Source organism: Ictidomys tridecemlineatus, chromosome 7 (genome assembly GCF_052094955.1).
Source record: "Ictidomys tridecemlineatus isolate mIctTri1 chromosome 7, mIctTri1.hap1, whole genome shotgun sequence".
Classification (NCBI taxonomy): domain Eukaryota; kingdom Metazoa; phylum Chordata; class Mammalia; order Rodentia; family Sciuridae; genus Ictidomys; species Ictidomys tridecemlineatus.
This window is the reverse complement of record NC_135483.1, coordinates 92633428-92659573: the sequence shown is the minus strand read 5'-3', so window position 1 is coordinate 92659573 and position 26146 is coordinate 92633428. Positions and strand designations below refer to the sequence as shown.

The following is a 26146-nucleotide window of genomic DNA, read 5'->3' as shown; positions in this document are numbered from 1 at the left end:
TTCCCCACATCCTCGCCAACACTTGTTGTTATTTGACTTCATAATGGCTGCCATTCTTACTGGAGTGAGATGGTATCTTAGGGTGCTGTTGATTTGCATTTCTCTGACTGCTAGAGATGTTGAGCATTTTTTCATGTACTTATTGACTGATTGTATGTCCTCCTCTGAGAAGTGTCTGTTCAGGTCCTTGGCCCATTTGTTGATTGGGTTATTTGTTGTCTTTTTGTCTAATTTTTTGAGTTCCTTGTATACTCTGGATATTAGGGCTCTATCTGAAGTGTGAGGAGTAAAGGTTTGTTCCCAGGATGTAGGCTCCCTATTAAATTATCACTATTTGCAGATGACATGATTCTTTACCTAGCAGACCCAAAAGGGTCTACAAAGAAACTATTAGAGCTAATAAATGAATTCAGCAAAGTGGCAGGATATAAGATCAGCACGCATAAATCAAATGCATTCCTGTATATCAGCGACAAATCCTCTGAAATGGAAATGAGGACAACTACTCCATTCACAATATCCCCCCAAAAAATAAAATACTTGGGAATCAACCTAACAAAAGAGGTGAAAGACTTTACAATGAAAAGTACAGAACCCTAAAGAAAGATATAGAAGAAGACCTTAGAAGATGGAATAATATACCCTGTTCATGGATAGGCCGAACTAACATCATCAAAATGGCGATATTACCAAAAGTTCTCTATAAGTTCAATGCAATGCCAATCAAAATCCCAACAGCATTTCTTGTAGAAATAGATAAAACAATCATGAAGTTCATATGGAATAATAAAAGACCCAGAATAGCAAAAACAATGTTAAGCAGGAAGTGTGAATCAGGTGGGATAGCGATACCAGACTTCAAACTATACTACAGAGCAATAGTAACAAAAACAGCATGGTACTGGTACCAAAACAGGCGGGTGGACCAATGGTACAGAATAGAGGACACAGAAACCAATCCACAAAACTACAACTATCTTATATTTGATAAAGGGGCTAAAAGCATGCAATGGAGGAGGGATAGCATCTTCAACAAATGGTGCTGGGAAAACTGGAAATCCATTTGCATCAAAATGAATCTGAATCCCTATCTCTCGCCATGCACAAAAGTTAACTCAAAATGGATCAAGGAGCTTGATATCAAAACAGAGACACGGCGTCTGATAGAAGAAAAAAGTTGGCTATGATCTACATACCGTGGGGTCGGGCTCCAAGTTCCTCAATAGGACACCCATAGCGCAAGAGTTAACAACTAAAATTAACAAATGGGACTTACTCAAACTAAAAAGTTTTTTCTCAGCAAAAGAAACAAAAAATAACTTGGCCTTGTTCTTGTTGCTCAGGAAGCTGTATCCTCAGGCTGCCTGCCAAGGTGACATTCCAGGGGTGAAAGAAGGAAGGACAAAGTCTTCAGGTGACACTGTAGTGGCTTTGGAGTCCAACTTGTCATTGCTCCTACCCTCGTATTGCCAGGGAGCACTGAATGGAATGTAGGAAGGGCCAGAGCAGCTCCTGGCCAAGGTCCACTCATTCATTAGTGTGAGGATAGAAGGAGCCTAGGGTCTGTAACATAGTAGGTTAGGGTTAGGGTTAGGGTGGGGATGTGCTCCTTCTACTGTCTCTGACAAAGTGCCTGGCTACAGTCCTGTCATCCCACTGAGTGAAAAGCAAGTTTGATTCAGCAGATCCAACAAGCTACATAGATATTCTTTGTATTTAAATATTTTTGTTTTACAGTAATATGAAATATAGCACATGAAAAGTTCATAAGACAAAATAACTACATAATAAGGAATCATGAAGCAAAGCATCATATAATTGCTACCATATAACTACTACCCAGGTGTTAAAATAGAATATTGTTAGCACTTAGAAGTCCCCAATCCTGACCCACTGGGCAATTTACAGGTCACACACCTTCCTGACTCATAGAGGTGACCACTTTCCTTTCATGGAAATTATATGTTTGCTTTTAAATAAGTAAATAAAATTTCAAAAATATATACTACATATAAATATAATATAAATATCACATATATATTATATGCATTATGGATTATATATAAAATTTATACATTTATGTTATATTATGATATATATTCTCATATAACCTAATGTGTCTTAGTTTAATTTTTTATTGCTGCATTATAATTATGTACAATAGTGGAATTCATTATGCCATATTTATACATGCACATAATTTGATCAATCTGATTCCCTAGAACCTTATTACCATCCCTCCTTTCTCCCCCTTATCCATTTGTTAGTTTATTTTTATTACTATGATGAAATACCTGAGGCAAGATAACTTTATAAAGAAAAGACCTTACAGTTTTGGAGGCTGAAAGATTAGGCATTCCCATTAATTCAGCCTCTGGTGAAGGCCTAACAGTGGATGCTATCAAGGTGGGAGCAGGTACAAGAGCGAGAGATCACATGGCAAGATTGCAAGCCAGAGAGTGATTTAGGAGTAAGGTTCACTCTACACCTTCTTGACACCTCAGGAGTGTAATGAGAGCTGCCTTAATCTCTGAGAGCAGCTCCTCCAAAGACCTGAGGACATTTTACTAGGTCCCACCTCTTAAGGGTCCCACTAGCACCATCACACTCAGGACCAAGCTCTCAACACATGAACCCTTGAGGGTCACACTCCATACTCTCAAGGTTCATGTGTTTGGATCTGGTTTGAGTGTTACACTCAAGGATTCATATATACAAAAAAATATATATATAAATAAAATATATATGTATATTTATATATACAAATATATATGTATATATTTTATATATAATATACACAATAAAATATATAGAATATATATAATGCATAAAAGAAGCAAGACACAAAGTCCACTTACATATCATTTAAAAATAGATCAAATAATAATATTGGAATACATATTTGTGTATATGTGTGTGTGTGTATAAACCTATATGTGTATTTATCTGTGCATATAAATAAATACACACACACACACATACACACACACACACACACACACACACTCACACGCCAATATTATGTTTGGTCTGTTTTTAAATGTTATGTAAGTGGACTTTTGTGTCTTGCTTATTTCACAAATCATTATAGTTCTAAAGTTTTACCATATTATTCTTTGTAGCAGAAGTGTATTTATTTTCATGGGGTATGTAAGGTCTTTATGTGAATATGCTGCATTTATTAACTTACTTTCATGTAGATGGACATTTGGGTGTTTTTCAGGTTGTGGTAATCACTGACAGTGTTGCTGTAAACTTTTGATGTGAATTCTGAAGACAGGAGCTGTACAGCCGTAACTGGGAGAGTAATCGCTGGCGGTGGAGTACGTTTCTACCTAACTTCACCAAACACACTGCCACTCTTAGTCTCCATCCACAATGTGTGAGAGTCACCATAATACCACACCGTCATGAACCAATGGTATTGATCATCTTTAATCATTAACCAATCTGTCAGGAATGTGGTTATATTTAATTGTGGTTTTAATTTGCGTTTCCCTCACTGCTTAAAGAGGTTGGGTAGCTTTTCATTGTTATTATTCATCTGGATTTCCTTTCTTATGAAGTGCCTATTTATCTCTTTGACCTATTCCTTTTTTTCTTAATGAAATTTATAAAAATGGATGTTGGATCAGTTTTATAAAGAAATGTATATTTTTATCCACTTTGAGTTTGTTGGGGATATTACCCATCATGGTGTGATTATCAACTACATGTATTTTCTGTAAGTTTTCATTCTATTATTTATGTCTGTTTATTTGTTTCTTGCCTTGAAGAGCTTTTTTATTTTTATGAAATGAAGTTTATCAACCTTTTCAGTTAGCTTTTAGGTGTCACAAGAGCAAGCTACATCTAATTTAAAATATTATAGGAACCACATTTAAAAGGTGAAATTGTTTTTCATTATGTTATTTAGTCCATTTTAGCCAAGCATGTCATTTAACATGAAATCAATATATAAAAACTATGTGGCTAACTTAATTTCTTTTTCATATAAATTCTTCAGAATTTGGTGTTCATTGTATTCTTACTGCACATCCCAGTTTGGACGACTCACATTTCACGAATTTCCTAGCCACTAGTGCCCTATTAGCTGGCTCAGCTCAGTATCTTTGTGAGGGCAGATCTAGCGTACCTTTGCTCTATGGTTAGTTGAGTCCTACTATTAAGATCTGGCGCTTTCAGAGTTGGTTTAATGAAGTCTCTTCACTCTTGTTGGTTTAGACTTCAGTGTCTCCCAGCTCTCTGTGACTTTGGGGAATTGTTAGGCCCACAGGCCTCTCACTAATTATCTTTTCCTGGTTTATGCTTTGCTTAGTTTTGAAACATAACTTCTAAATGTCCACTTAGCATTCAACCGAAGATTTAAGAGACCTTTGCATAGACATGTGGCACTCTTTTTCTGGGCATCTTCTTCCCTTCCAGTACTCTGTGCTAAGAAGTTTAACAGTTTAGCCTCCTCAACGCCAGTCTGTGTCCCCTCAATGTAACAAGGTGACTGTGATCTACTTGGAGTTTTCTCCTTGCTACATGGCCGGTAAGTGCTTCCAGACAACAAGTCTAGGTGACCCTAGGGCTTACCGCATTACTTTGTAAATTTAGTTAGTAGCTTTTGTCACTGTGACAAAATACCTGAGACAAATAGACTTACAAGAAGACAAAATTTATTTTGGTTCACGATTCCAGAAGTTTCAATCCCTAGTTACTTGGTCCTATTGCTTTGGGCTTGTGGTGGTGTCACTGGAGAAATTTTGAGGAGGTCCTAGAGAGAGGACTTTAACTCATTATGACAGGATCCTTAGTGTAGGTGCCAGAAAAGGATTTAAGCATGCATCAGATATTGACCCACAGAGGCTTATTGAGAAAAGCAAGGAGTATACATTCAAGGGAGAATGTGGACTGTCTTGAGAGTGAGACATGCTTTTGGGGTCTTGGGTAAATCAAGGGAAACTTGGGGTATGCATGGGAAAGTGGGTGGGCATGACAGCCGTTTGATGATCACAAGATGGCTTATGGCGTTCTGACAGTTCTCAGGATCCTTAGGATGATGTCTTCTCCGTCATCTCATCAATAGATAACACTGGAAAGTACCCTAGGTTACAGGTTTCATATCTTCCTTTGCTCAGTCTATCCTAAAAATACATCTATTAGTGGGTTAATTCATAGTGAACAGGGCAATTTTCATAAGTGGGTGAATTTATAGTAACTTTAAATGAAGATGTGTAGACTTTCCAGAAATTTGAGAGTGACAGGTCTGGGAGAGAGAACAGGCTTGGGGACTGAAGGTATGAGGAACATTGGCATAAGACTTTCAGATAAAAGTTATTAGCTTTCTTGTTCATCCTTTTGTCTCTTTTCTGCTTTTCCATCTTACCTCAGTAGCATAGTACGTCACGGTGGGAGCTCATGGCAGAAAAGACTGCTCAGCTCACGGTGGCCAGGAAAACAGAGAGGAAAGGCCCGGGTCCCAGTATCCCCTTGAAGGGTATATGTCTCCAGTGACCTAGCTTTCTTCCATGAGGCTGTACCTCCTAAAGGCTCCCCACCTCCAAATAGCACCACAGGCTGGGGACCTAGATTGAACACACAGGCCTTTGGGGAACATTTAAGATAGGAACCATAACACTTGTCTCCTCTGATGAGGGTGGGTGGAGTGCAGGCTGGTCACCTGGAACTGATCTTGAAGGCACCTCAGGAAAAAGGTAAGTCCCACTTTCAAAAAGTAGGACTGTTTTAGAGTTCTAATTTAGACAAGAAAGTGGGACTTTTGAGTTTATTTACTAGTTCTACTATCTCATTTCTTCATAATTACTTTCATCTTTGTTAATCCCTTCTTATTGTCTTCCTTAATTTTAATCCTTTTATGACTTCATTTATTTTTATTCTTCCTTGTCTATTAGAAGCATTTAAGACTGTGAATTTTCCCCTCAGGGGTTCCTGTAGCTATTTCCATAGGTTTGGATATGTGTTATTTTTGTGTTATTTCTCTAGATAGTCTGTAATTTTGATTTTCTTTTTCTCTTCGACTGAGAATTATTCTACAGATTTAAAATTCTTTTTTTGACATGGTAGAATTTTATGTTTCAGCCTTATGGTTTTGATGTTAATTTTTAGTCGTGTTGCATTATAAATAAGGTATCTGCACTGTTTATAATCTTTGAAAATATGTGACATTTTCTTTGCAGCTTAAAATATGGTCCTTATGATTTTTACCACAAATCTTTGTAAATAAAAGTATTAATCAGAGTATAAATTGTTAGTTAATTTCAGATGAGTTAATGTTATCAATTTGAGCATACAAAATACATTTAAATTAAAAAAACAATATATTTATATATAAATATGTGTGCCTCTGTGTGTGTGTGTGTTTTCTTTGGGTACCAATATAAGATTATATTTTAAAAATGAGATTCAGTATTTAAAAAAAAACTCAGGAAAGCTACTAGGCTATGTGACCCCAAAGGTCATCTAGAATGTGTAGAATATGAATATAGATTTGTGTAGGCCCCAGAGTAGAGTGACCTTGAGTTGAATTGAGATGAAAAGGTAACTAAAGTATACTTATTTCTCATTTTTGATTACTTTTTCTCTCCATGCAATAAACTAATAAAAAAAAATCTAGATTACACAGACCCAGGCCAGGTGCCATGCCAGTCTTATCAACAATAAGAGCACATTAAACAGTTTTTAATTGGTCTTGGGAAAAGCAAAGGTGAAATGAAAATTTAATTCTCCTGGGCCTTTGTTCAAAATGTGTTTTTCCATCTCTGTTATAAGGGATGAATGTTAATTGGCTTGATTCTCACTGTTTGGCCATGAATTTGTAATCTGTGTTCACACTTTGGGAGGAGAAAAAAAATTGATGAAAAGAATGGGACAGTAATGGGAATCTTGTCTGAGCTGAACAAATTGGGATTATCAAATATGTTGCAGGATAATGGACTTACTGCAGTTGGGGAAATGAACAGCATCAGGGCTGGTGACAGAAAACACTGTCTTTCCCCAAAATGATGTTCTTCCACCTGGCACAGTCTTGTCTTGCACAAAGTGATGGCACCATGGTGTGCCAGACAGGCACGAGTTTGAATCCTGCCTCTGCACCTTTCTGGCAGGTCATTTAACCCCCTACCTCTGAATTTCCTCATCTGTAAAATGAGGGCAATAATATACACCTTGCAGCATTGTGAGGATGGAAAGAAGTGAATTATATGAATGTGCATGATGCATAATAGGGGCTCAGAAAAAGACTTAAGGAGAATTCAAAAGGACAGATCTATGGCTGGGCCGGGGGATACTTGAAAGAGCCCTAACTTGTTTATAGTTTTGAGAAGAAAGAGGTGGTTAGAAGCAGGGATGTGGGATGTGTGCGCACAAGTGTGTGTGTGTGTGTGTGTGTGTGTGTGTGTGTTGAGGGTAGGGAAGTTTGTAGGTCTGACCTAGATCACCTTCTTCTCAGTTTCTCTGGAGCATCAAGCAACCAGAGGTTTTTGCAGAGGAGCCCACTCAGGATTCTAGTCTGGAGTTAGGAAAGTCCCCAGGGTCCCATCTACCCCCATCATGTTATCCTGTGAGTTTTTCAGGACAGGTAGAATGTCATTGAGATCCTTTAGCTAAAAACATGTACCAATAAGGAAATGAGTTAGGAGTTTCTTTGCTAGAAAGGAGGTCGAATAGCACACATGGGGGATGGCGAGGCCTCTAGCAAAACCTATTATTTAGGGTGCTACGGGGAGCTGTGAGAGAGGAAGAAGATACATTCCTTGGCTTTGGAGCTTGTAATTCAACAGAGAGAACAAGTATATAGAGAGACAGAAAACACTGTGGCCATATAAGAAGCTAATTATAGAGATCTGGTGGCCATATAGCCTTCCCTCCCTAGGACAAGTAATCCCCAAGGTCATGAACTGTGGGGCCAGGTTCAGAAAACAGACTCCCTATTTCTGTGTGTGTCATTCAGGATACATTTCCCAAGCACCTGCTATACTTATAGGGTTCCCGTCTGTGAGGAGTTAAGAAGTGGGTTCAAGGGTCAGATCCAGGTTAATTTCAAGTTTTTCTCTCACTTTTTAAAAAACTGAGTATTTTTAAGATGTGCTACATAGGATTTTTACACACACACACACACACACACACACACACACACACACACAGTGAAATGATTAGTGTAGTCAAGCAAATTCAATCTGCCATCTTCCAGAGTGACAGGGTATGTGTGTGGGGGCTAAAATCTATTCTCTTAGCAAAATTTCAATGTACATTACAATGTTATTAACTATGGTCCTCCAGCTGTACATTAAATTGCTGGATTTATTCATCTTTTACTTTGTAACTTTGTACTCTTGACCTGTGGATTCCTATTTTCTTCTCCTTCCTGCCTCTGGTAACCACTCTTCTGCTCTTTGCTCCTCTGTGTTTGACTAACCCTAACCCTAACCCTAACCCTTCTGTCCTTCTTTCAAGATTCTGCACAGAAGTGAAATCTTGCTCTCACACCCTCTTTTATGATCTTGGGAAAGCACCTAGCTACCCTTTAGGTACCCCCAGGTCCCTCCTCTTTAAAATGATAGGACCAGGGTAGCCACTGTGATAATATAAGGATGTTTCAGCACAGGGCCTGTGTTGGAAAAGGGATTAGTTTACTGTATTCAAGCTGGTGGTTCATGACTTAGAGCACACCCCCCCCAACCCCCCCCCCCCCCTTTCAGCAAAGTCTGGAGAAGTTTTGGCCCTAGGTATTTAAGTGTCTGTCCTACAATGCATAGGATTGTCTCCCTCTACTCTTCCCCACCTCCCAGTCCTCTGATTTTAGAATTAATAGGTGAAAACCTTAGAGATTTTCCTTTCTCCAAAGAGGAAAAATGTCATATAGTAGTTTTTCTAAGGCAGTGGCCCTGTCCCGACATTCCCACATTAGCCTGCTCCTGCTGTTCCTGATGTTTTGGGCATAACTCCCTCCCCTCGGAGCATCCCAGTGGATTGTGCCATCCTCATCCATATGCATGTTCCCAATTAAAGATTTGCAGCAGTCTGTGTCGTGGAGTGAAACCGAAAGAAGGGACCCCGCGCCCCTGCCTTTTGGGGTTCGGATCCCTCAGCGGGAAGGGACGGCAGGACCAATTCTGCTCCAGGCAGGTCACACTCCAGCCATTCATTGCAAACACCCTGAGTGCCCCAAAGGCAGGGTACCTAGGAGCGAGCGCTTGCTGGCTCCTCCAGGGAAGCCCGGCCGGTAGCAGACTCGAAGGCATGTGTCAGGGCAAGCCACCGCCAAGACCTAACATTTGAAGGGACCGCGACTGCTGTGGGAGTGAGGGCGGGGCGGGCGAGGGGGAAGTTTGTCTTTCTCAAAGTCCCCAGTGAGCGCACTCCAGCTTCCCTGGGGCTGCACTTCCCCTGGAATGCACATCAGGGCAGACCCCAAGTGCTGGTTAAGCAGTGGCCGCGTGGCGTGGGTGACAGCGGAGGTGGGCCATCGTCTTCCGGAGACGATGCCTGTGTGTTGAGTCAAACCCGGTGGCTGGGCTAGATCTGCAGCCGGGCAGCTGAGCACGATTGACCGTGGTTAATGTTTGATCACTGACTTCCCCGCCTCCTGCCTACCGCAAACCCAGAAAGGGTGCTCTTGGAGGGCGGGTCAGGGCGAATGCCAGGAAGCTGGAGGGGGACAGGAGGGCTGCAGCAAAGTGAGTGCCCACTGCAAAGAAGGGCAGGGCGGGATCGCCAGGGGCTGCGGGTGTCTGTCTCAGCCGGGCTGGGAGAGTAGAAACTCCTTCCTCCTCCTCCTCCTCCTCCCCCTCACTCAGGCACACTCATCTCAAAACCCCACCCCCAGGCTCCACCAGCCTCTTCTAGGTTGGTCTGCTCCAGGAAGCTTTCATGAAAGCGCTGAAATACTGAGTTATTTTTTTTTGGTCAAGTGAACTCAAGTGAGAGAAAGTCCTGCGTCCACTTGGGAGTTGCCGCCAAAGAACTCTGGGCTCTGCTGGGAGAAGAAAAGAAAGTTGGAGAAGTTTTTGAATCTGGCAGCGTGACTCTCTTCTTAATGGCTTCATCCAGGAGCTCCAGCAGTGACTGCTCCACGGTCATTGATCACAGCCATGTCCCAGCTTTTGAGGTGGCCACCTGGATCAAAATCACCCTCTTCCTGGTGTACCTGATCATCTTTGTGGTAGGAATCCTGGGGAATAGCGTCACCATTCGGGTTACCCAGGTTCTGCAGAAGAAGGGCTACTTGCAGAAGGAGGTGACAGACCACATGGTGAGTTTGGCTTGCTCAGACATCTTGGTCTTCCTCATTGGCATGCCTATGGAGTTTTACAGCATCATCTGGAACCCCCTGACCACACCCAGCTACTCCTTGTCCTGTAAGCTTCACACTTTCCTCTTTGAGACTTGCAGCTATGCCACGCTGCTACATGTGCTGACGCTCAGCTTTGAGCGCTATGTGGCCATCTGTCATCCCTTCAGGTATAAGGCTGTTTCTGGGCCCTGCCAGGTGAAACTGCTGATTGCCTTTGTCTGGGTCACCTCTGCCCTGGTAGCATTGCCCTTGCTTTTTGCCATGGGTGTTGAGTACCCTCTGGTGAATGTGCCCAGTCACCGGGGTCTCAGTTGCAACCGTTCTCGAACCCGCCACCATGAGCACCCTGAGTCCTCCAACATGTCCATCTGTACCAACCTCTCCAGCCGCTGGACTGTGTTCCAGTCCAGCATCTTTGGTGCCTTCATCGTCTATCTCTTGGTTCTGGTCTCCGTGGCCTTCATGTGCTGGAACATGATGCAGGTGCTCCAGAGGAGCAAGCAGGGCACGCTGGCTGGGACCGGGCAACAGCTGCAGATGAGAAAGTCAGAGAGTGAGGAGAGTCGGACTGCCAGGAGGCAGACTATCATCTTCCTGAGTGAGTCACTGTGGAGGGCGATCTGGGAGCAGCACCCCACCTTCACCTGAACCATTTCCTATGGTCCTCTTGTTGAGACGTCTTGCCCTAAAAGTCTAAATTTAAGTTCATTGAGGCTGAAGTCATAGCAGAATTAGGGCATTGATATTGATCTGTGTCTTTGGATGATTCTTCTCTATGTTTTGGGAATTTGTGGTGGGTTATGATGAAAAAGAATACTAAACTGGGGTTAGAAGGTCTGGGACACAATTTCTGTGACATTGAGCAAGTCACAGAATATCTTGGGTAAAATAGACATAAAACTACTGGGAAATAAGAAGGATAAATTAGGTAACGCAGAGGTGAAAGTCCTTTGCAAAGGCCAAGTTCTGCAGAGATCAAGGGAGCCCTTTATCTATCTGTCTCTATCCTGAAGAGCCTTTCTTAGGCAATTAGATTTTGTTCCCACTCTTCTCCTCTGGAGAAACCAGGCTGCTATTTTATTCCCCCTGGAGTGATCTTCTACTTTTTTTTTTTTTTTTTACCAAAACAAACAACAACAACAACAAACAACTGGAGTTTTCAGACATGCCCTGCCCAGGACCCTGGGTTTCTGAGGCAGTGCATTGTTTCTTACCAGAGCCAAGAAACAGAGCAAGACTGCATGGCCTCTTGTCTGATTTGGACATTGCAGCTTTGCAGATTCCTGGGACTTGACTGATTTCCCAAAGTATCCAATTCCCATGCAGAGAAAGTTTGTTTGTTTTCCCAACTTTGTTGTGATACAGGATTTAAAATACTGAGGGCTTTTCTGGGTTTAATGGGGGTATTTCAAAGGAGCCTGTGGTCTGTGAGGCCCCAAAGTCTTCAGAAAAGGGACTTCATTGCTAAACTTGGGAGACTGGGTTTTTAACCCAGGACATGTGAAGTGTGTGAGTAAAGGGTTTAAAAAAAATTTTTTTTTAAAGCAAAAACAAGAAAAACAGCTTTGGGTGTGTGTGAGTCAAGAGGGAGTTGATACTGCAAATGTTTCTTCCACTTTGCAATGTGGTGGCGGGCGAGGGGATAAATCATGGTGCTGTTTGTTTTGGTGTGGGAAACTTGAGTGACTGGTTCCAGAATCAGGGGTTAGACAGGGCAGAATATTGGACGGCAGGTAGGTTTTGTGTCAGCCCAGCTCCTGGCTTCTGGTGTATAGGTGAAAGGCTGATTTGATTTTAATCTAAGTGTGCAAAATGAGAGGGGGGAGTCCTGCAGGTTTTGGATGCCAACTCTGCCTCAGGGGCTGTGCTGGGTGATTTATGTTTCCATTTTATAGAGGAGGAATTTGTGGCTTACAGAAGACAGATCAAAATCTTCTTGTATAGCACCCAAATTCTCCTCCCTATGCATCTTGGGGCAGGAAAATGAGTGTCTGGCCATGACTTTCACAGGCACTTGGCAGAGGGAAAATGAACTAAGGCTTCAACAACAAAGGTGCTACCTAGGCTAGATGGTGGAGTTGCTCTTCCTCTGGCCAGCCTCACTGGAAGCTGGAGAAGGGAGTCCTGGCAGGTAAGATCGTGTGGGGATGTGGGAAGGACACTCGACCCTGCTCCATCTTTGCTGCCCACTGGCTGCTGTCCAAAACATGAAGGAATGGACATCACACTTGCTTAACACTTGAATGTTTGTTAAAAGGCCAGTCCTCTCTTTCTCCATATCCTCTTAGGCATATCTTAAGCTGTTGGCTGTAATTTCTACATTAATGTGAATGAATTTTCTTTTTTTTTTCCCCCTCCCAGTCTAACTTAGGAATCCTGGCTACTTTGACCAAAGGGGGGAAAAATAATTGATTTACTTTTGTTCTCTATTTGGCCAATCTTTATTTATTTATTTTTTTGTTTCTTTGAATAGATGTCAGTGAGTTCCTTCCTCCGTGGGTGTTCCAAGTTGAAGTCAGTCTCCACTGGCTAGCATAAAACCAGAATGTCACAGACTTTCATTTGGAGATGGATAGGTTCATGGGGCTCATCCCCTCCGGTTAGTAATGGCCAGGAAAGAGTTTGATCTCAGGGTGCTCTTCTTCTTTACTTCTACCTCTTTCCCTCTCTCTCATGACAACTGTATATTAATCACCCTCTGTGTAGCCAGCAGCAAGATTGTTGAAGGGCAGTCAGGTGCTCCACGGGTGATAATATCTTGGGGGAATTTTATCTTTTATATTTAGCCCATTTCCTCAGCAGTAGGTTTTCAAAGCAGTTCTTCAAAATGTCCCCTTCCCCCAATGAATTTCAAAGAGCTTTTAAAAATAGGGACCCTCACTAATTAACTCAAGTTAGGAAATAAATTAATGGAGTAAAGAGGAAGAAATCATGGCCCGCTTCCATCAGATTAATACAATGCAATTTACTCTGTGGGTTTCATAAAACTTGTGCTTTGGGGCATTTTTAACCCAGAACAAATGAACATACAAATTGTTTACAAATCGCTGAGTTTAATATAGTGATTTAGCTGTCTTTTTTAGTATTTCATTTAACAGATGGGTCAAATCAAAACTAATATTTGCTCATTTCAAACGTATTTTGAATTTAGTGTGAAGTGTAAATGACGACATAGCACAAGATGTCTTTGGAGCTCTTGAGGCAATAAAAAGACAATTAAGGGTTTTCTTCCTCCCTCATGGTTAAAAAATCCTAACTTCTGCATAATGGGAATGAAATTCATAAATCTACCCAGGATGAGGAAGTCCATGTAGAAAACATTAATTATCCTTTCTGCATCTTTTGCCATTGTGCCTCCGTTGAGTTGAGATGCTGGACTGATAAATAATGAAAACAAATTGAGAACTCTGGGAGATGAAAAAGTGCTGGGATGCCTCTGAAGTCTCAAGCAATTTGCAGAAGAAAAAAATAATGATTCAAAAGTGCACATTCCTGGAAACGTGAGTTCTCTTCTTGTCTCTTGTTAGCTCAGTGAGAAATCAGCACCAGGCTTATCTCCCCTTACAAGGTCACTGCTAATGTGGCCATGGTGATACTTGTCCAGTGTCGGAACAGAAGTTGCTGGTCTGGCTTTCTGCCTCTTCTGAGGAAAAGGAACCAGTGCATAGGGCTCTTTTGCTCTTGGATGTTGAGCATGTGCAAAACGAGGTTTCCTTTCAAGGAAGGCTTTCCTAGAATTTCCCTTCTTATTTTTCTGAACTTTCCCTTGGAAGGATTCTCAAATACATATGGCACCCAGGTCCTTGGACACATGGTTTCCTGTCAAACGTCACCCACTCAAAGTCAAACAACAGAGTGGTTGAAGATACAGTTTTAATTTGTAACTTCAAGAGCATGAAGTGACCTCATACAGGGCAGTGACTGGCTTTTAATAGACGTCATGAAGAAAAGATTTTTTACAGATAATCATGAAGTTAGAAAATTAAAGGAACATTCTGGAAGACTGAAGACTCCACAGTAATTGCACTTTTTTACATTCTGATTTGGTCTTTGGAGTCAGAGGGAAAGGGAAGAAATTCCATCTAGTGGTAGAGATTGCACACCAACTTGGGCTGCTCATAGGAGAATATCTTAAAAGATGGTCGTCTTATGTGCTTCTCTGGAAAAAAAGGTGAGAGTTGCTGCTTTCATGGACTACTCTAAAAATAAGGTTGACGTATGTTTAGATATTCCTGGAAACAGGGAGAAGGAGATCAGAGTCACATCCTCTGGGTTTTCAGACCCTAGTTTAGAAGCCAAACCAAAGGAGGGGATGAGAGAGGAATGAGAGGGAGAGGGAGAGGGAGAGGGAGAGGGAGAGGGAGAGGGAGAGGGAGAGGGAGAGGGAGAGAGAGAGAGAGAGAGAGAGAGAGAGAGAGAGAGAGAGAGAGAGAGAGAGAAGAAGAGAAGAGAAGAGAAGAGAAGAGAAGAGAAGAGAAGAGAAGAGAAGAGAAGAGAAGAGAAGAGAAGAGAAGAGAAAAGACAGAAGAGAGACCCTGACTGTTACCCTCTTCATCTGGGGACCTGAAAAAAATCCTTAAAGTTAGTTCCCTTAAAATTGGCTTCAAAACCTCATGTGAAAACAGAGTTGATTGGGATTTGAAAGTGAAAATTATGAGAAAAAACTCACCTTGTATATTATAAATATAGGTCATAATTACAAGTGTAGGTTAATTCTTATAACTATTCAGAACGAATCAAGTGTGGCTTTTTGAAGGGCGTGATTGTTTCTGATGCAACTATATGATAGCCTTTGTGTTTGATTTTCTCAGAAAGATTACAAAGAATGCTTTCTCCCAGGGCTTCTCTTAATTTTTGCTATTTAAATCATCTTCACTGAAGGGCCTGTCCTGGGATCGTCCTTGTCAATTTTCTATTGTTCCAAAATTACCTGGTCTGATTCAGATAGGCCCTCATTTGTCAGTGACTTGGCAGTTGATTCATGTGTCTTTTCACTCCCTCTTCATTGACTTTATGAAATTCAGCACCCGTGTGCAGGCCTTAACCGAAAAATATAATTAGCTAAGGAATCAATCCCTGGGTTCTATCCAGTGTATATCAAGGATCATATGAGAATCATTGCCTTCAAATGGTTCTGAAGTGCCATGAGAATTTTTTTTTTTAAAGAGAGAGTGAGAGAGGAGAGAGAGAATTTTTTAATATTTATTTTTTAGTTCTCGGCTGACACAACATCATTGTTGGTATGTGGTGCTGAGGATCGAACCTGGGCCGCACGCATGGCAGGTGAGCGCGCTACTGCTTGAGCCACATCCCCAGCCCCAACCATGAGAATTTTTTAATGGTTGTTTTCTTGACTAGCTTAAACAGTGGTCTTATAATCTTGTTTTCACCACTAATTTTCCTACCAAAGGCTTTTTCAGTGGTGTAAAGAGATATATCAACCCAGTCTCTCAGGGAACTATCGCAAGAATTAAATCAGTAACTTTTTAGTGCAAGATAGTGTTTGATTCAAATGTTTGAATATATCAGGAAAAGTTTTTGCCTCAAATATTCATATTATTGTCTGCATTCTTTTTTCCCCTTATTGATCTAGATGCGCCTGTAATAAATGATATTTCATGTTTATTTTTCTATTTGGGATATCTGTCATAAATTGCAAATGTCCTGTGATCAGCCTGGCAGACAAATATAATAATGCTGCTTATTTGGATCATCAGGCTGTCTCAAAGATTTTATTTCGCTGTTGGAGAGATGCATATGGTTCCCGAAGAAGGGAATATTGGAATCCCAGAACCCATTCATTAGCAAGCCTGTTCATCTGTCCTAGTTGGATGCCTCATGGGGGCTGCCAAAGTACATCCAGGCAGCAGAGGCCTTAGCTGAGAAAACATTCAGCTGATAAATGCCAAAAACTGCTTGAAATAAAAACAATTTGTAAGTTGAGACAGCACATGGGCAGAGTATTGAAGTGAGTCCAGAAGCTTTGTCCTGAGCTGCTGAATAAGGTTCCCTGATTTGCCACTTGAATGACCCTATTAACTTTCAATTCCTTTTCCTTCTCTCACCTCCCTGACCAATGGACTTTCCCCTCTGTTCCTCGGATGCTCACTGAGCACTGGAGAGCAGACTGGCCATCCTCACTGCTGTCAGTGGAGCCTATTGACAAGCCTCCCTGAGCCACCTTTGATGGTGGGCACTTTTCTTGACAAGCACTTTCAAAGAGCTTGCACCCTTTCCACTTTGTTTCTGGATAGCCCCATGTCCAGGGAGGGTTCTTGACTTGGTCTGCCATCCCTGGAAGAACCTGCATCTACTCTTGCCCTTTTCAGGGCTGTTCTTCACATCCCAGCCACTGGACCTCATTGGTGACCGATCTGTCACCCCAACAAGTTAAAGCCAATCAGTGGCTCTCAGGTCAAACACAGACCAGAAAGCGCTCAACGAAAGCCTCTCCTTGCTGGCTGCCTGTCTCCCCCTTGTATCAGTTCTCTCTGGTTGCCGTAACAACAGACTACAAACTGGGGAGCCTAAGCCACAGGCATTTATTTCCTCACAGTTCTGGAGGCTGGAAATCTGGGATCAAAGAGCTGGGCGAGGTTGGTTCTCCTGAGCCTCTCTCTCGGGTTTGCCTGTGGCCCTGTTACTCACATGATTTTCCCTCTGTGCATGCACACTCAGGGTGTCTCTCCCTTTCCTTAGAGGTACACCAATCTGTCGGGTTAGGACCTCATTTAACCCTAATTACCTCCTACAGACCCCATCTCCAATTATAGTCATAAGGGCTTTTAAGGCTTTGACATATGAATTTATTAATGGGGCTTTATTTGTATAATTAGGCTGTCTCAAAGATTTCAGTTCTCTGTTGGAGAGATGCAGTTTCTGAGGAAGAGAATATTGGAACCTCAGACCCCATTCGTTAGCATGCCTGTTCATCTGGACACCATGACCTGTTCCCTGGACTTTGAGCCTGCAATACCCCTAAATTACTCTGACCCCATTGGTCCCCATCATTTTCTTTGAAAAATGGTACCTGCTCTTTTTCTCTGCCTGAAATGTTTTCCTGTCACACTCCATGCTCTCTGCCTGTCCTCAACCCCACCCACTTTACCAAGTTTAATCTCTTTCTCATCCTCTAAGATCTCCTCTGGGAAATTTGGTTCATTCTTTGATTTCACTACAACTCCCTTGGAACAGTTGTAATTTTACATCTAGTTGTGTAATAATTTGACTGACATCTGTTTTCCTTCTCTTTCCTTGAGGGCAGGAATTATCTCTAATTTTGCTCAACACTGTGCCTCCTTCCTGGCATAGCGCCTGGCACATAGCAGATGACCAATAAACGTCTGTCAATTGAATAAATAAGTGAGCAAGTCTCACTTGGATTTGGAAAGCAAAGTTCTGTTTTCCCTTGGACATGCATTCCTATGGAAGTGTATCATTCCTTAAAAAATGTTCTGGTTAGTCTCAGCCCGAAGAAGCTCTCTTTGAAAGGGATCTGATTCCTATGAGGCCTCAAAAAGTCAGGCCACCATGCACAACACTTAAGATTTTCTCTCCCCTGAGTAAATGAACTGTCTGTGTTGATCGACTCCTTAATATAAGCTTTCATCATGTGTATCTGACAGGAGTAGCCATGAAATGAAGGTTAGGGTGGTGTTTAATAGTCCTTGTTAAATTCTGTTTAAAAAGATGCTCGTGCAATAATACAAGTCTAGACATTATACTTTAACAGGCATTTTACCATTTGCTGACGAGGGGGTGAGTAGTACTCCTCAGGGTAATGGAGAGAAGATGTAGTGGGGGTAGCATTTTGAAAATTTTAGACTGGTGTGTTTTTATTTCTCCCTGAAAGTGCAAATTTGCTTGTAGCCATCTCTCTTCAGGCTGAGCCCTGAGGCTTACTGCTCTGGAGGAAAACACAGGTACTGCCTGCTATAGAGGTATCCTGGATCCAGTTTTTTGAACAGAGTGTGGGTTTCTTGACCTCTTTACCTGGGCAATTATCTTAAAAGCCAGATTTTGTGAAGGGTGAAAAGGGATTGTAAACTCCATAGGTCTCCCTTTAATGTGCCGGGAGCCCAGCATGGTTGGCTAGATCAGTCAGTTCAGTCTCAGTCAGCTAGGAGACCATAGCTAAGGAGTTTGAAATTTAGCCTTGGAAGCTATGGAAAGTTTTTAAACAGTAAAGAAAGCACCACTGAACCTGTACTATAGTTCTTCCCCTGGGTGATGGTATTTGTTTATTGCAACTTGGGAAAAAATATAGGGCTGAGAGTATCCCTGGAATAAAAAGGGTGACAACCCTTCATTGGGACACAGTCTTGGTAAAGCAGCTGGTATCAGTGAGTCCTTCTTGCCATTAGTCCAGTTAGCTGGCTTTTAGTTTTCCCAAGTCTTGCTGCTGCCACAGCCCTCCGTGGCTAGTGACTGTGTTTCCCAGCACACAAGCTCATACTGCCCCAGCATAGCTTGGGCTCTGGTTAGCAGGTATCTCCAAGGAGCACAAGTAGGATACAGTAGGACTAAGCGATTCTCTGTTGTGCAATGGACTATCCATTCTTCAATGACATTGTCAAACCCCTACTTCTTCCTTGTTGCTTCTGGAACAACTTCAGCCTATAATGATCTTCCTGCACATGATGAGCCATCTGAGATATTCCTTAGATGGGGGCACTTGTATCCCCTGACTATACCTGGATCCTCCTGAGATCAGAGACCTTGGCTACTCATTATGCTTCTTCATAGGCTGCTTGACATTCCATGACAGTGGGTACTGCTCCTGGAAGGGAAGGAGACCCCCTCAACAATGGTGCTCAGGAGGTGATGTCAGCTCTCCCTACCTCTCCTCTATTTCCTTGCAATAGGTAGAATTCTGAGATGGTTCCCAAGATTCCTGACCCTGGATACACATGCCTTCTCCCAGTTATTTAATCAAACCCTAATCTGGGTGTCACAGTGAATGGATTTTGCAGAAGTAATTAGGGTCCTGAATCCGTTGACCTTAAAATAGGGAGATTTCCTGTGTGGGTTTAACCAAGTCACCTGATCCTCAGAGGGTCAAAGCTTGAGAGGCATTTCATAAGGAAGAAATTTCTTGTTGCTTTAGCTCTGAAGATAGAAAGAACCACATGGCAGTGGGTGCAGATAACCTTTAGGAGGCGAGAATCTGCAAGAGGATAAGAACTGGGGTGAACTCAAAGGTGGGATTTTTTTCCCCTGGGGCCTCATGGAAAATAACTCAGCCAGGCCTGTGCCTTGAGACCTTGAGCAGTGATCCCAGCCATGCTGTGCCCTAATTAATAAGTTTTAAGCTGCTAAGTTCATGATGGTATGCTATGTAGCAGTGGAAAACAAAAAGTCACTGAAGCCTGTTTGTGGGCTTCCAAGTGAACACGTGTCTTGCCTTACTTAGGTCTTTTAAGACAGATCCAATCTCTAGAAGCTTCTCTTTAAAGAGTCTTACCACCTAAGAACTGTCCATTTGGGCCAGATACAAGTTCACCAACCATCTACAGGTCACCTGCTCAGTCCTTGGTGATCTAGAAGTTTACCACAGTCCAGGACACCATGGACCACTCATAGGACTTTTAAACTCATATTTCATGAATTCCATATTTGCAGATATGAGTCCCACCAGCTGCATTTTTTTTGGATTCCTGGGTATGTTATTCATCAAACTAAAAAAAAAAGATATTGGAATGTTCTCGTAATTATCACTGCTTTGGCTGTTCTTCTTCTTCATAGTCTGGCACTTAGTAGGTGCTGAATAAATGCTCTGTAAGTGCATTATTGTGTGGATAGCTTTGCTGCTTCCAGAAGTTCTCCCTCACCACAAGACTATATCTTTCTTCCTTTAGCTTCCAACGGAAAAAGCAGTGAGGAGAGAAAGCCAACCCCAGAGCTGAAAGCTGGTTGGAATAAGAGCGATGTCTTGGACTAACAAACTTTACCATTTTCTAACTTTAAGGCTCCTGCCAACTTAAAAACTTGACAGAGTTCCCTGTTTGCAATAACTGTGTGTAGGATCCACTCTGGCAGGCAGAGGGCTGTGGAGACATCTTCATCCCACTGTTTTACACATCTCAAGGGTGGCTATATTGTCGGAGAGGGTAGTGTTACCTGGATCTGACAGACAGAGATCAAGAGGAAAGACGGAAGCATTCAGTTGTTATTGTACTTGTTAAATGTCTAACTGGCTACAAAACCAAAGACGTGCAGAAATGGGAGTCGGGCCCAGTAGGGAATGATGAGGCTCATTGCACTTGGAGAGATAAGCCATCTCCTTTCTCTAATGAAGTGGGGAAAAAAACATCCACTGTACCTTAGAAATAAGACTCTCCACACATGGTGTTTGAACAGAAGTCGTTTGGCTTTATATATCACATTTGGCTTTGTCTATTATAATTCTTTGGAAGACATGATGTATTCAGCAGAAACACTGTTTTCGGGGAGATTTGTGGGTCTGCTTTGTGTATGCTGCCATTCTGAAAAATTAAATATCATGTTGAAATGACAGCTGCATATTTTCTATATTTAAAAGAAGGCTGATGTGTTATTGCTTTTCAAGTTCTAGTTTGTCTTGACCGAGGTGGTGAATGGGTCACCTTGGTGATTGAACATTACTGTCCAGAGAATGAAGGGAATCTGTGCAGAAGCCAGCTGCTCTCTCTCTCGAGCTTTGTTGAATTTCTTGCAAGCCCACTTCTTCCAGGAATCCTGCCTAGATTGACTTTACCATATTCTAATCACTTAAGCAGATCTTTATATTGCATCTGAAGGCTCATTTACCAAATATTTATAAAACTTAGCATGTGCATAATACCCTTTGGACTGAAGAGATGAAGAAGAAGCTATTTTCCCCTTTCAAGGAGTTTTAATATTTCTCCACTGGGGCATAAAAGTATTGAGGTGGAGCCTACTAGAAGCTTAACATTTTCACTGAAGGAAGAGTAGAGGATGGTGACTGTGAAGCAAGCTAGTTCTTGGCTCCAGATTTTTAATAGAGTGGTTAATTAGACTTCACTCTAGAGGTGTCGCCTACAGCTTGATCTATTCACAATGTAGCCCATGGACAGGCAGCATCACCTGGGAACTCATAAATTTGAATCAGAATCTGCATTCTAAGCAGATCCCTGGGAACTCTGGGCCACAGTGTTGAAGCGGGAGAAGCCCTGCTCTGCAATACCTGGAGGGGATTTTTCACCTGAAAAAGACTAGAAGAGGATGAAGTGGGAAGGACTAAACTCACTCGAGCTGATAAGTATTTTCTGTGGAGTTGCAACAGGTGGGAATTTGCCCTACCATGCCGTTAGGTACAAGAAACTTTCCATTGCTTTATTTTTAAATAGAGATTTAAATCCCGCTCCAAGGCCCCATTTGCAAGGTGGTGAGAATTTTCATCTCAGTAACGGTTGTGATGAGGGTGGGGATTTCCTCTTCCTTGTGTTTATCAAAATTTGCAAGGTATGAGGTGCCCAGGAAATGAGGCATGTAGCCCTTCTTTGGAGTGCTTTTTGTTTTTCCTCCTGCTATCTGATGCGGGGCCACAGTAAGCCAGAGCATGGGGGCCAGTTGAAGGGTCAGCCTCTGTTTTCACGTCCATTCTTCCTAACATCACTCTCCTGAGGGTGTCATTATCCTCACTTTGTGGAGTTGCCTAAAGTCATCGACCATGGGGATTTGAATTGGGATCTGACATGTTCCAAGGTCCATGTTCTTTCCCTGAGCAGAAAGATGGCCCCTTAAAGGAGGTCATGTGCCAGGTGGTACTTGTTATATACAGTCAGGGTGGAAGAGAAGAAGCATGATGCCAAGTCTGGTGGACATTTGTCTGGCTTTTCAGCTACCTATCACCTATTTTGTACTTCTTAGGTTTGGAGAATTCCCTCTTTTTGAGTTCTGCTTCCCCAAGATGATGGTCAGAAACTTGCTCTCCCAGCCTTCCTTGCAGACAGTCTGTGACCTTGGCTGGGCCAGTCACCTGTGCAACATGAGAGAGTCATTTGGAAGAGAATGATGAGAAGGAGCTTCATGGAGTCTCCTTTGGGATAGGACCAATGTGTGACAAACAGCACTGACAGAGAGCAAAGAGAGGAGAACTAAGGGTGGCAACCTAGGCCAGATGTTGGCAGTAACACTGCACTGGTATATTTTGGTGGGATAAACTGATAAGATCCCTGGCTGCATATCAGATTCTCTGGCTCTCCTAGGGATTGTATAAAATAAATAATGGCTTCATTTCTAGTAGAAACTGGAATGGGCTTTGTTGTTTGCATTAAGAATTCTGTATGTCCAGAAAACAGGCAGTAGATCCTTGGCAGGGACCTGGAAGGGAGCGGTGAGTGGTGGATTTAGTTTGGAAAGTCTATTGGGTCAAATATACAGCAAGTCGACAGCTAGGCTAAAGAAGAGACTACCTGTTGGAGGCAACAGGGACCCACATAAGGCTTTCAAGAAGAGCAGTGGCACTCCTGAATGCAGTGCAAACAGACTGATGCAACCATTCCTGTGTGTGTTGCAGGAAGGCAGAAGCAATGTGAGGGGTTTCGTGTGGAATGGCCTTGGGTTCTGGTGACCGGAAGTGGGCAGGCATGACTGTGAAGGATCATGAAAGGTGGTAGACTTGCTACATAGTCCAGTTGCTGTGGAGTGTTGAACAGTGCCTCCCTCCATCCCATTTACATCAAATCCGTGGGCCATAGGGCCCTGGGCGTCGGTACTATTCAAGCTTGCAGGTGATTATAATGTGTGGCAGAGAGTGAGGATGAGGCAGGAAGCTGAGCCTGGCTGTGGAGATCTTGAAGTTGGTGGCTGTATTAGGATTTTTAAACTACATACCACCAAACCCAATCCTAAATTGGATAAATAAAATAGAAATTTCTTGGAAGTATAAGGAATAGTTCAAGGAAAAATCGAAAGAAGCAGATTGTTCAAGGATCTAGGCAGCAGGCATTTGTAGACGGCTGGCTTGGGCTGCACCGTCAAGGAGGTATCATTTTCTTGCATTTTTCCATCTTTGAGGTCACTCCACTTAGGTTCAAAGTGCCATGGATGAGCACTTCTTGGACTGGCTGGGGTTGCTCATCCATCCCAGGGATGCTGAGATTAGGGCAGGTATAGTGGACATGCCCTCAATACTTCATGCTCTGAGAGGCGTGGTCCCGAAGGAGAACGAAGCTATACCTAGAAGAGCCAGTTACAGAGCCAAGAGTCACAAATAACAGACACCTCCTGGAGGGGCCTTGTCCCATTTGGTCTGTGATGAGGAGTCTCATCATCCTTGAGTCTCTTCTTTGCTCTCTGCAGACTTTTCCAGACTCTCTTCTCTGTGTAGTGTTAAAAGAGAAAATTTACAACAAATTCTTGTGAAGATTTTAAATTGGCTTCATTTGCAATTCTAGAATCAGGCAGTGAGATGGACCAAAAATGGTTCAGAATGTACTTCTTGCAATATGATCTGGAAATAGGGCAGAAAGCAGAAATGAGGGCACAGAGCTAGCTTGATTGGTTGACTGCCTGTGGCTGCTATGATTGGCTGAGACTTAGCTTCTTGGTACTAGGGTCAGTGACAGTCTGTTTACACATTGTTAGGTTACAGTTCATTGTGTATGAAGCAACTTTAGGCAAATATTAAAAGATGTATGGAGGCAGCTTTAGGTCAAACTTGATTCAATTTAACAGTGGTTATTTCTCTGTCCTTTTCCTTCATCCTTGCTGAATCCTGGGTGACATTTCCCAGGAGTCAGATCATCTCAGTGTGTGAGCAAGGGGACAGAGAGGGACAAGCCCCAGGGCCTCCTGCCTCCAAAATGCTGCCACCAGGAGCTGGTTAATGTTAAATCCACTGGGTGTGTCTCCTGCCTGGGACCCTGAGTCATTCTGTTAGGTCACCGATTGGGTATCAGATTGTATTTTTTCATCAACACAAAATCAGACTGACTTTGAACCTTGACCTGGAAAACAAAGATCTCTAGCTATGCCTCAGGGTCAGATGTTCCCTCTGCTTTTGGATAGCAGCTTTTTCTCTTGGGGATTTTCCAATTCTGTCTCCATGAGGCATTGGCCTTAAGCCGAGATTCCTTGTTCAGGTATAAAATCCCACCTTTAATATCAAGGATATGTACCATAGAAAATAGGAAACATGAGATGCATTGATTGCCTTCTAGATGTACAAAAGGTTATTCAAGAAAGAAAAACTAGTAATTTGTGAAAAGTTTTCTTTGGAAAATGTTTTAGTTTCACATTGGGGTGCTGATCTTTGCTTTCTATATCAACTCGATTCAACCACTGTGGTAGTAACTATTTTCTCTCCTCACAAGTCCAGAGGTGAGCAAGCTGCTCACCTCATGATCACTTCCTTTGGTGGAGTTTCCTAAATGGGAGTCGCCATTCTCCGGGCAAGCCTCACCTGGTGTGAGCTACATGCCTGGAGATATCAGAGAGAGTACCACATGTGTGGGTTTCACATTCAGTAGACAGGGCCTCAGTATGTAAGTGCTGCATCTTAAGTGGTGTGAGTGATGGCAGGGTGGGGTATTGGTTTCTTGTAGCTGCTATAACAAATCATCCCACACTTGATGACTTAAAACAGAAATTTATTCTCTCACAGTTCTGGAAATCAGAAGTCAGAAATCAGTTATGTGGGCCCAAATGAAGAGGATAGCGGGTCTAAAAACCTCTGGCAGCTCTAGGAAAGAATCCATTCTTTGACATTTCCAATTTCCAGTGGCGGCTGTCATTCCTTGGCTTGTGGTTGTACCACTCTACACATCTTTGAATCTTTCCTTGCTCTACTCATGTCATCTCCTCTGTCCTAGTGAAAAGTTTTTGCACCTACCTTTATAAGAGGCTGCTTGTAAACAACAAGAATTCATCTCTCACAGTTCTGGTGGCTGGGACATCTAAGATCAAGGCGCTGGTAGGTTTGGTGTTTGGCGAGGGCACGCTTCCATGTTGCTGACTGCTGACTTCTTGCTGTGTTCCTTCGTGGTAAAAGAGATAAGCAGTTCTCAGAGGCCTCTTTTATAAAAGTATTAATCCCATTCTTGAGGGCTTGGATATGGTTTGAGTATGCTCCCCAAAGATTCATGTACCAGAAGCTTGGTCCCCAGTGTGGTGACATGCGAGGTGGTGGACCCCTTAAAAGGAGGGGCATGGCGGAGAAAATAAGGTATTTGGAGCAGTGCCCTCCAAAGGGATTAATGCTGGTTTCTTAGAGTAAATTACTTTCTGTAGAGTGGGATGTTATAAAAAGAGTAAGACTGACCTCTTCTGGCATTCTGGCTTCTGTCTTGCCCATGGGATCTCTTCCTCTAGCATATTCTTCCACCTTGATGCCATCTTCCATCCTGTGATGTAGTCAAGTGGGCACTCACCAGTAGCCAAAAAGATGGGACTACCCAACCTTGGACTTTAAGCCTCCAAAACTGTGAGTTAAGTAAACCTCTTTTCTTTGTAATTATCCAACTTCAGGTATTTTGTTATAGCAGCAGAAAATGGATGCATGAAAGGGCTCCAGCTTCATGGAATATTTACCTTCAAGGGCCACATCAAGTACCTTCACATTATGTACTAGGTTTCCAGCATATGAATTTGGGGGTGGGGGAGAGACACAACCATTCATACCATAACATCCTGTGTTTGTGTGTGTAAAATTTCCCTCCGTTTTCCTCTTCTATGAGTGCATCTGATGCAATTTAGGGCCCACTCTGATAATCCAAGGTCATCTCTTTACCTTAAGATCTTTATCTTAATCAGTTCTGCAAAAATATAACTTTTTCCTCCTCATAAGGTAACATTTACAATTTAGGTTTTAGGGCCTGATACGCTGAAGGAATATTTTTCAGA

The 26146-nt window shown here is 42.4% G+C and overlaps 1 protein-coding gene across 1 annotated transcript in view; it reads left to right on the top strand.

The window, feature by feature from the left end:
* Nucleotides 1-9587: 9587 nt before the first annotated feature.
* Nucleotides 9588-26146, top strand: part of Gpr39 (G protein-coupled receptor 39) — a 196403-nt gene continuing 179844 nt past the window's right edge. Inside the window, exons 1-2 of the mRNA XM_078017223.1 lie at nt 9588-9683; nt 9918-10898. Of these exons, the coding sequence (XP_077873349.1) occupies nt 9644-9683; nt 9918-10898 (1021 nt within the window). The 5' untranslated portion in view covers nt 9588-9643. The remainder of the gene's footprint in view (nt 9684-9917; nt 10899-26146) is intronic.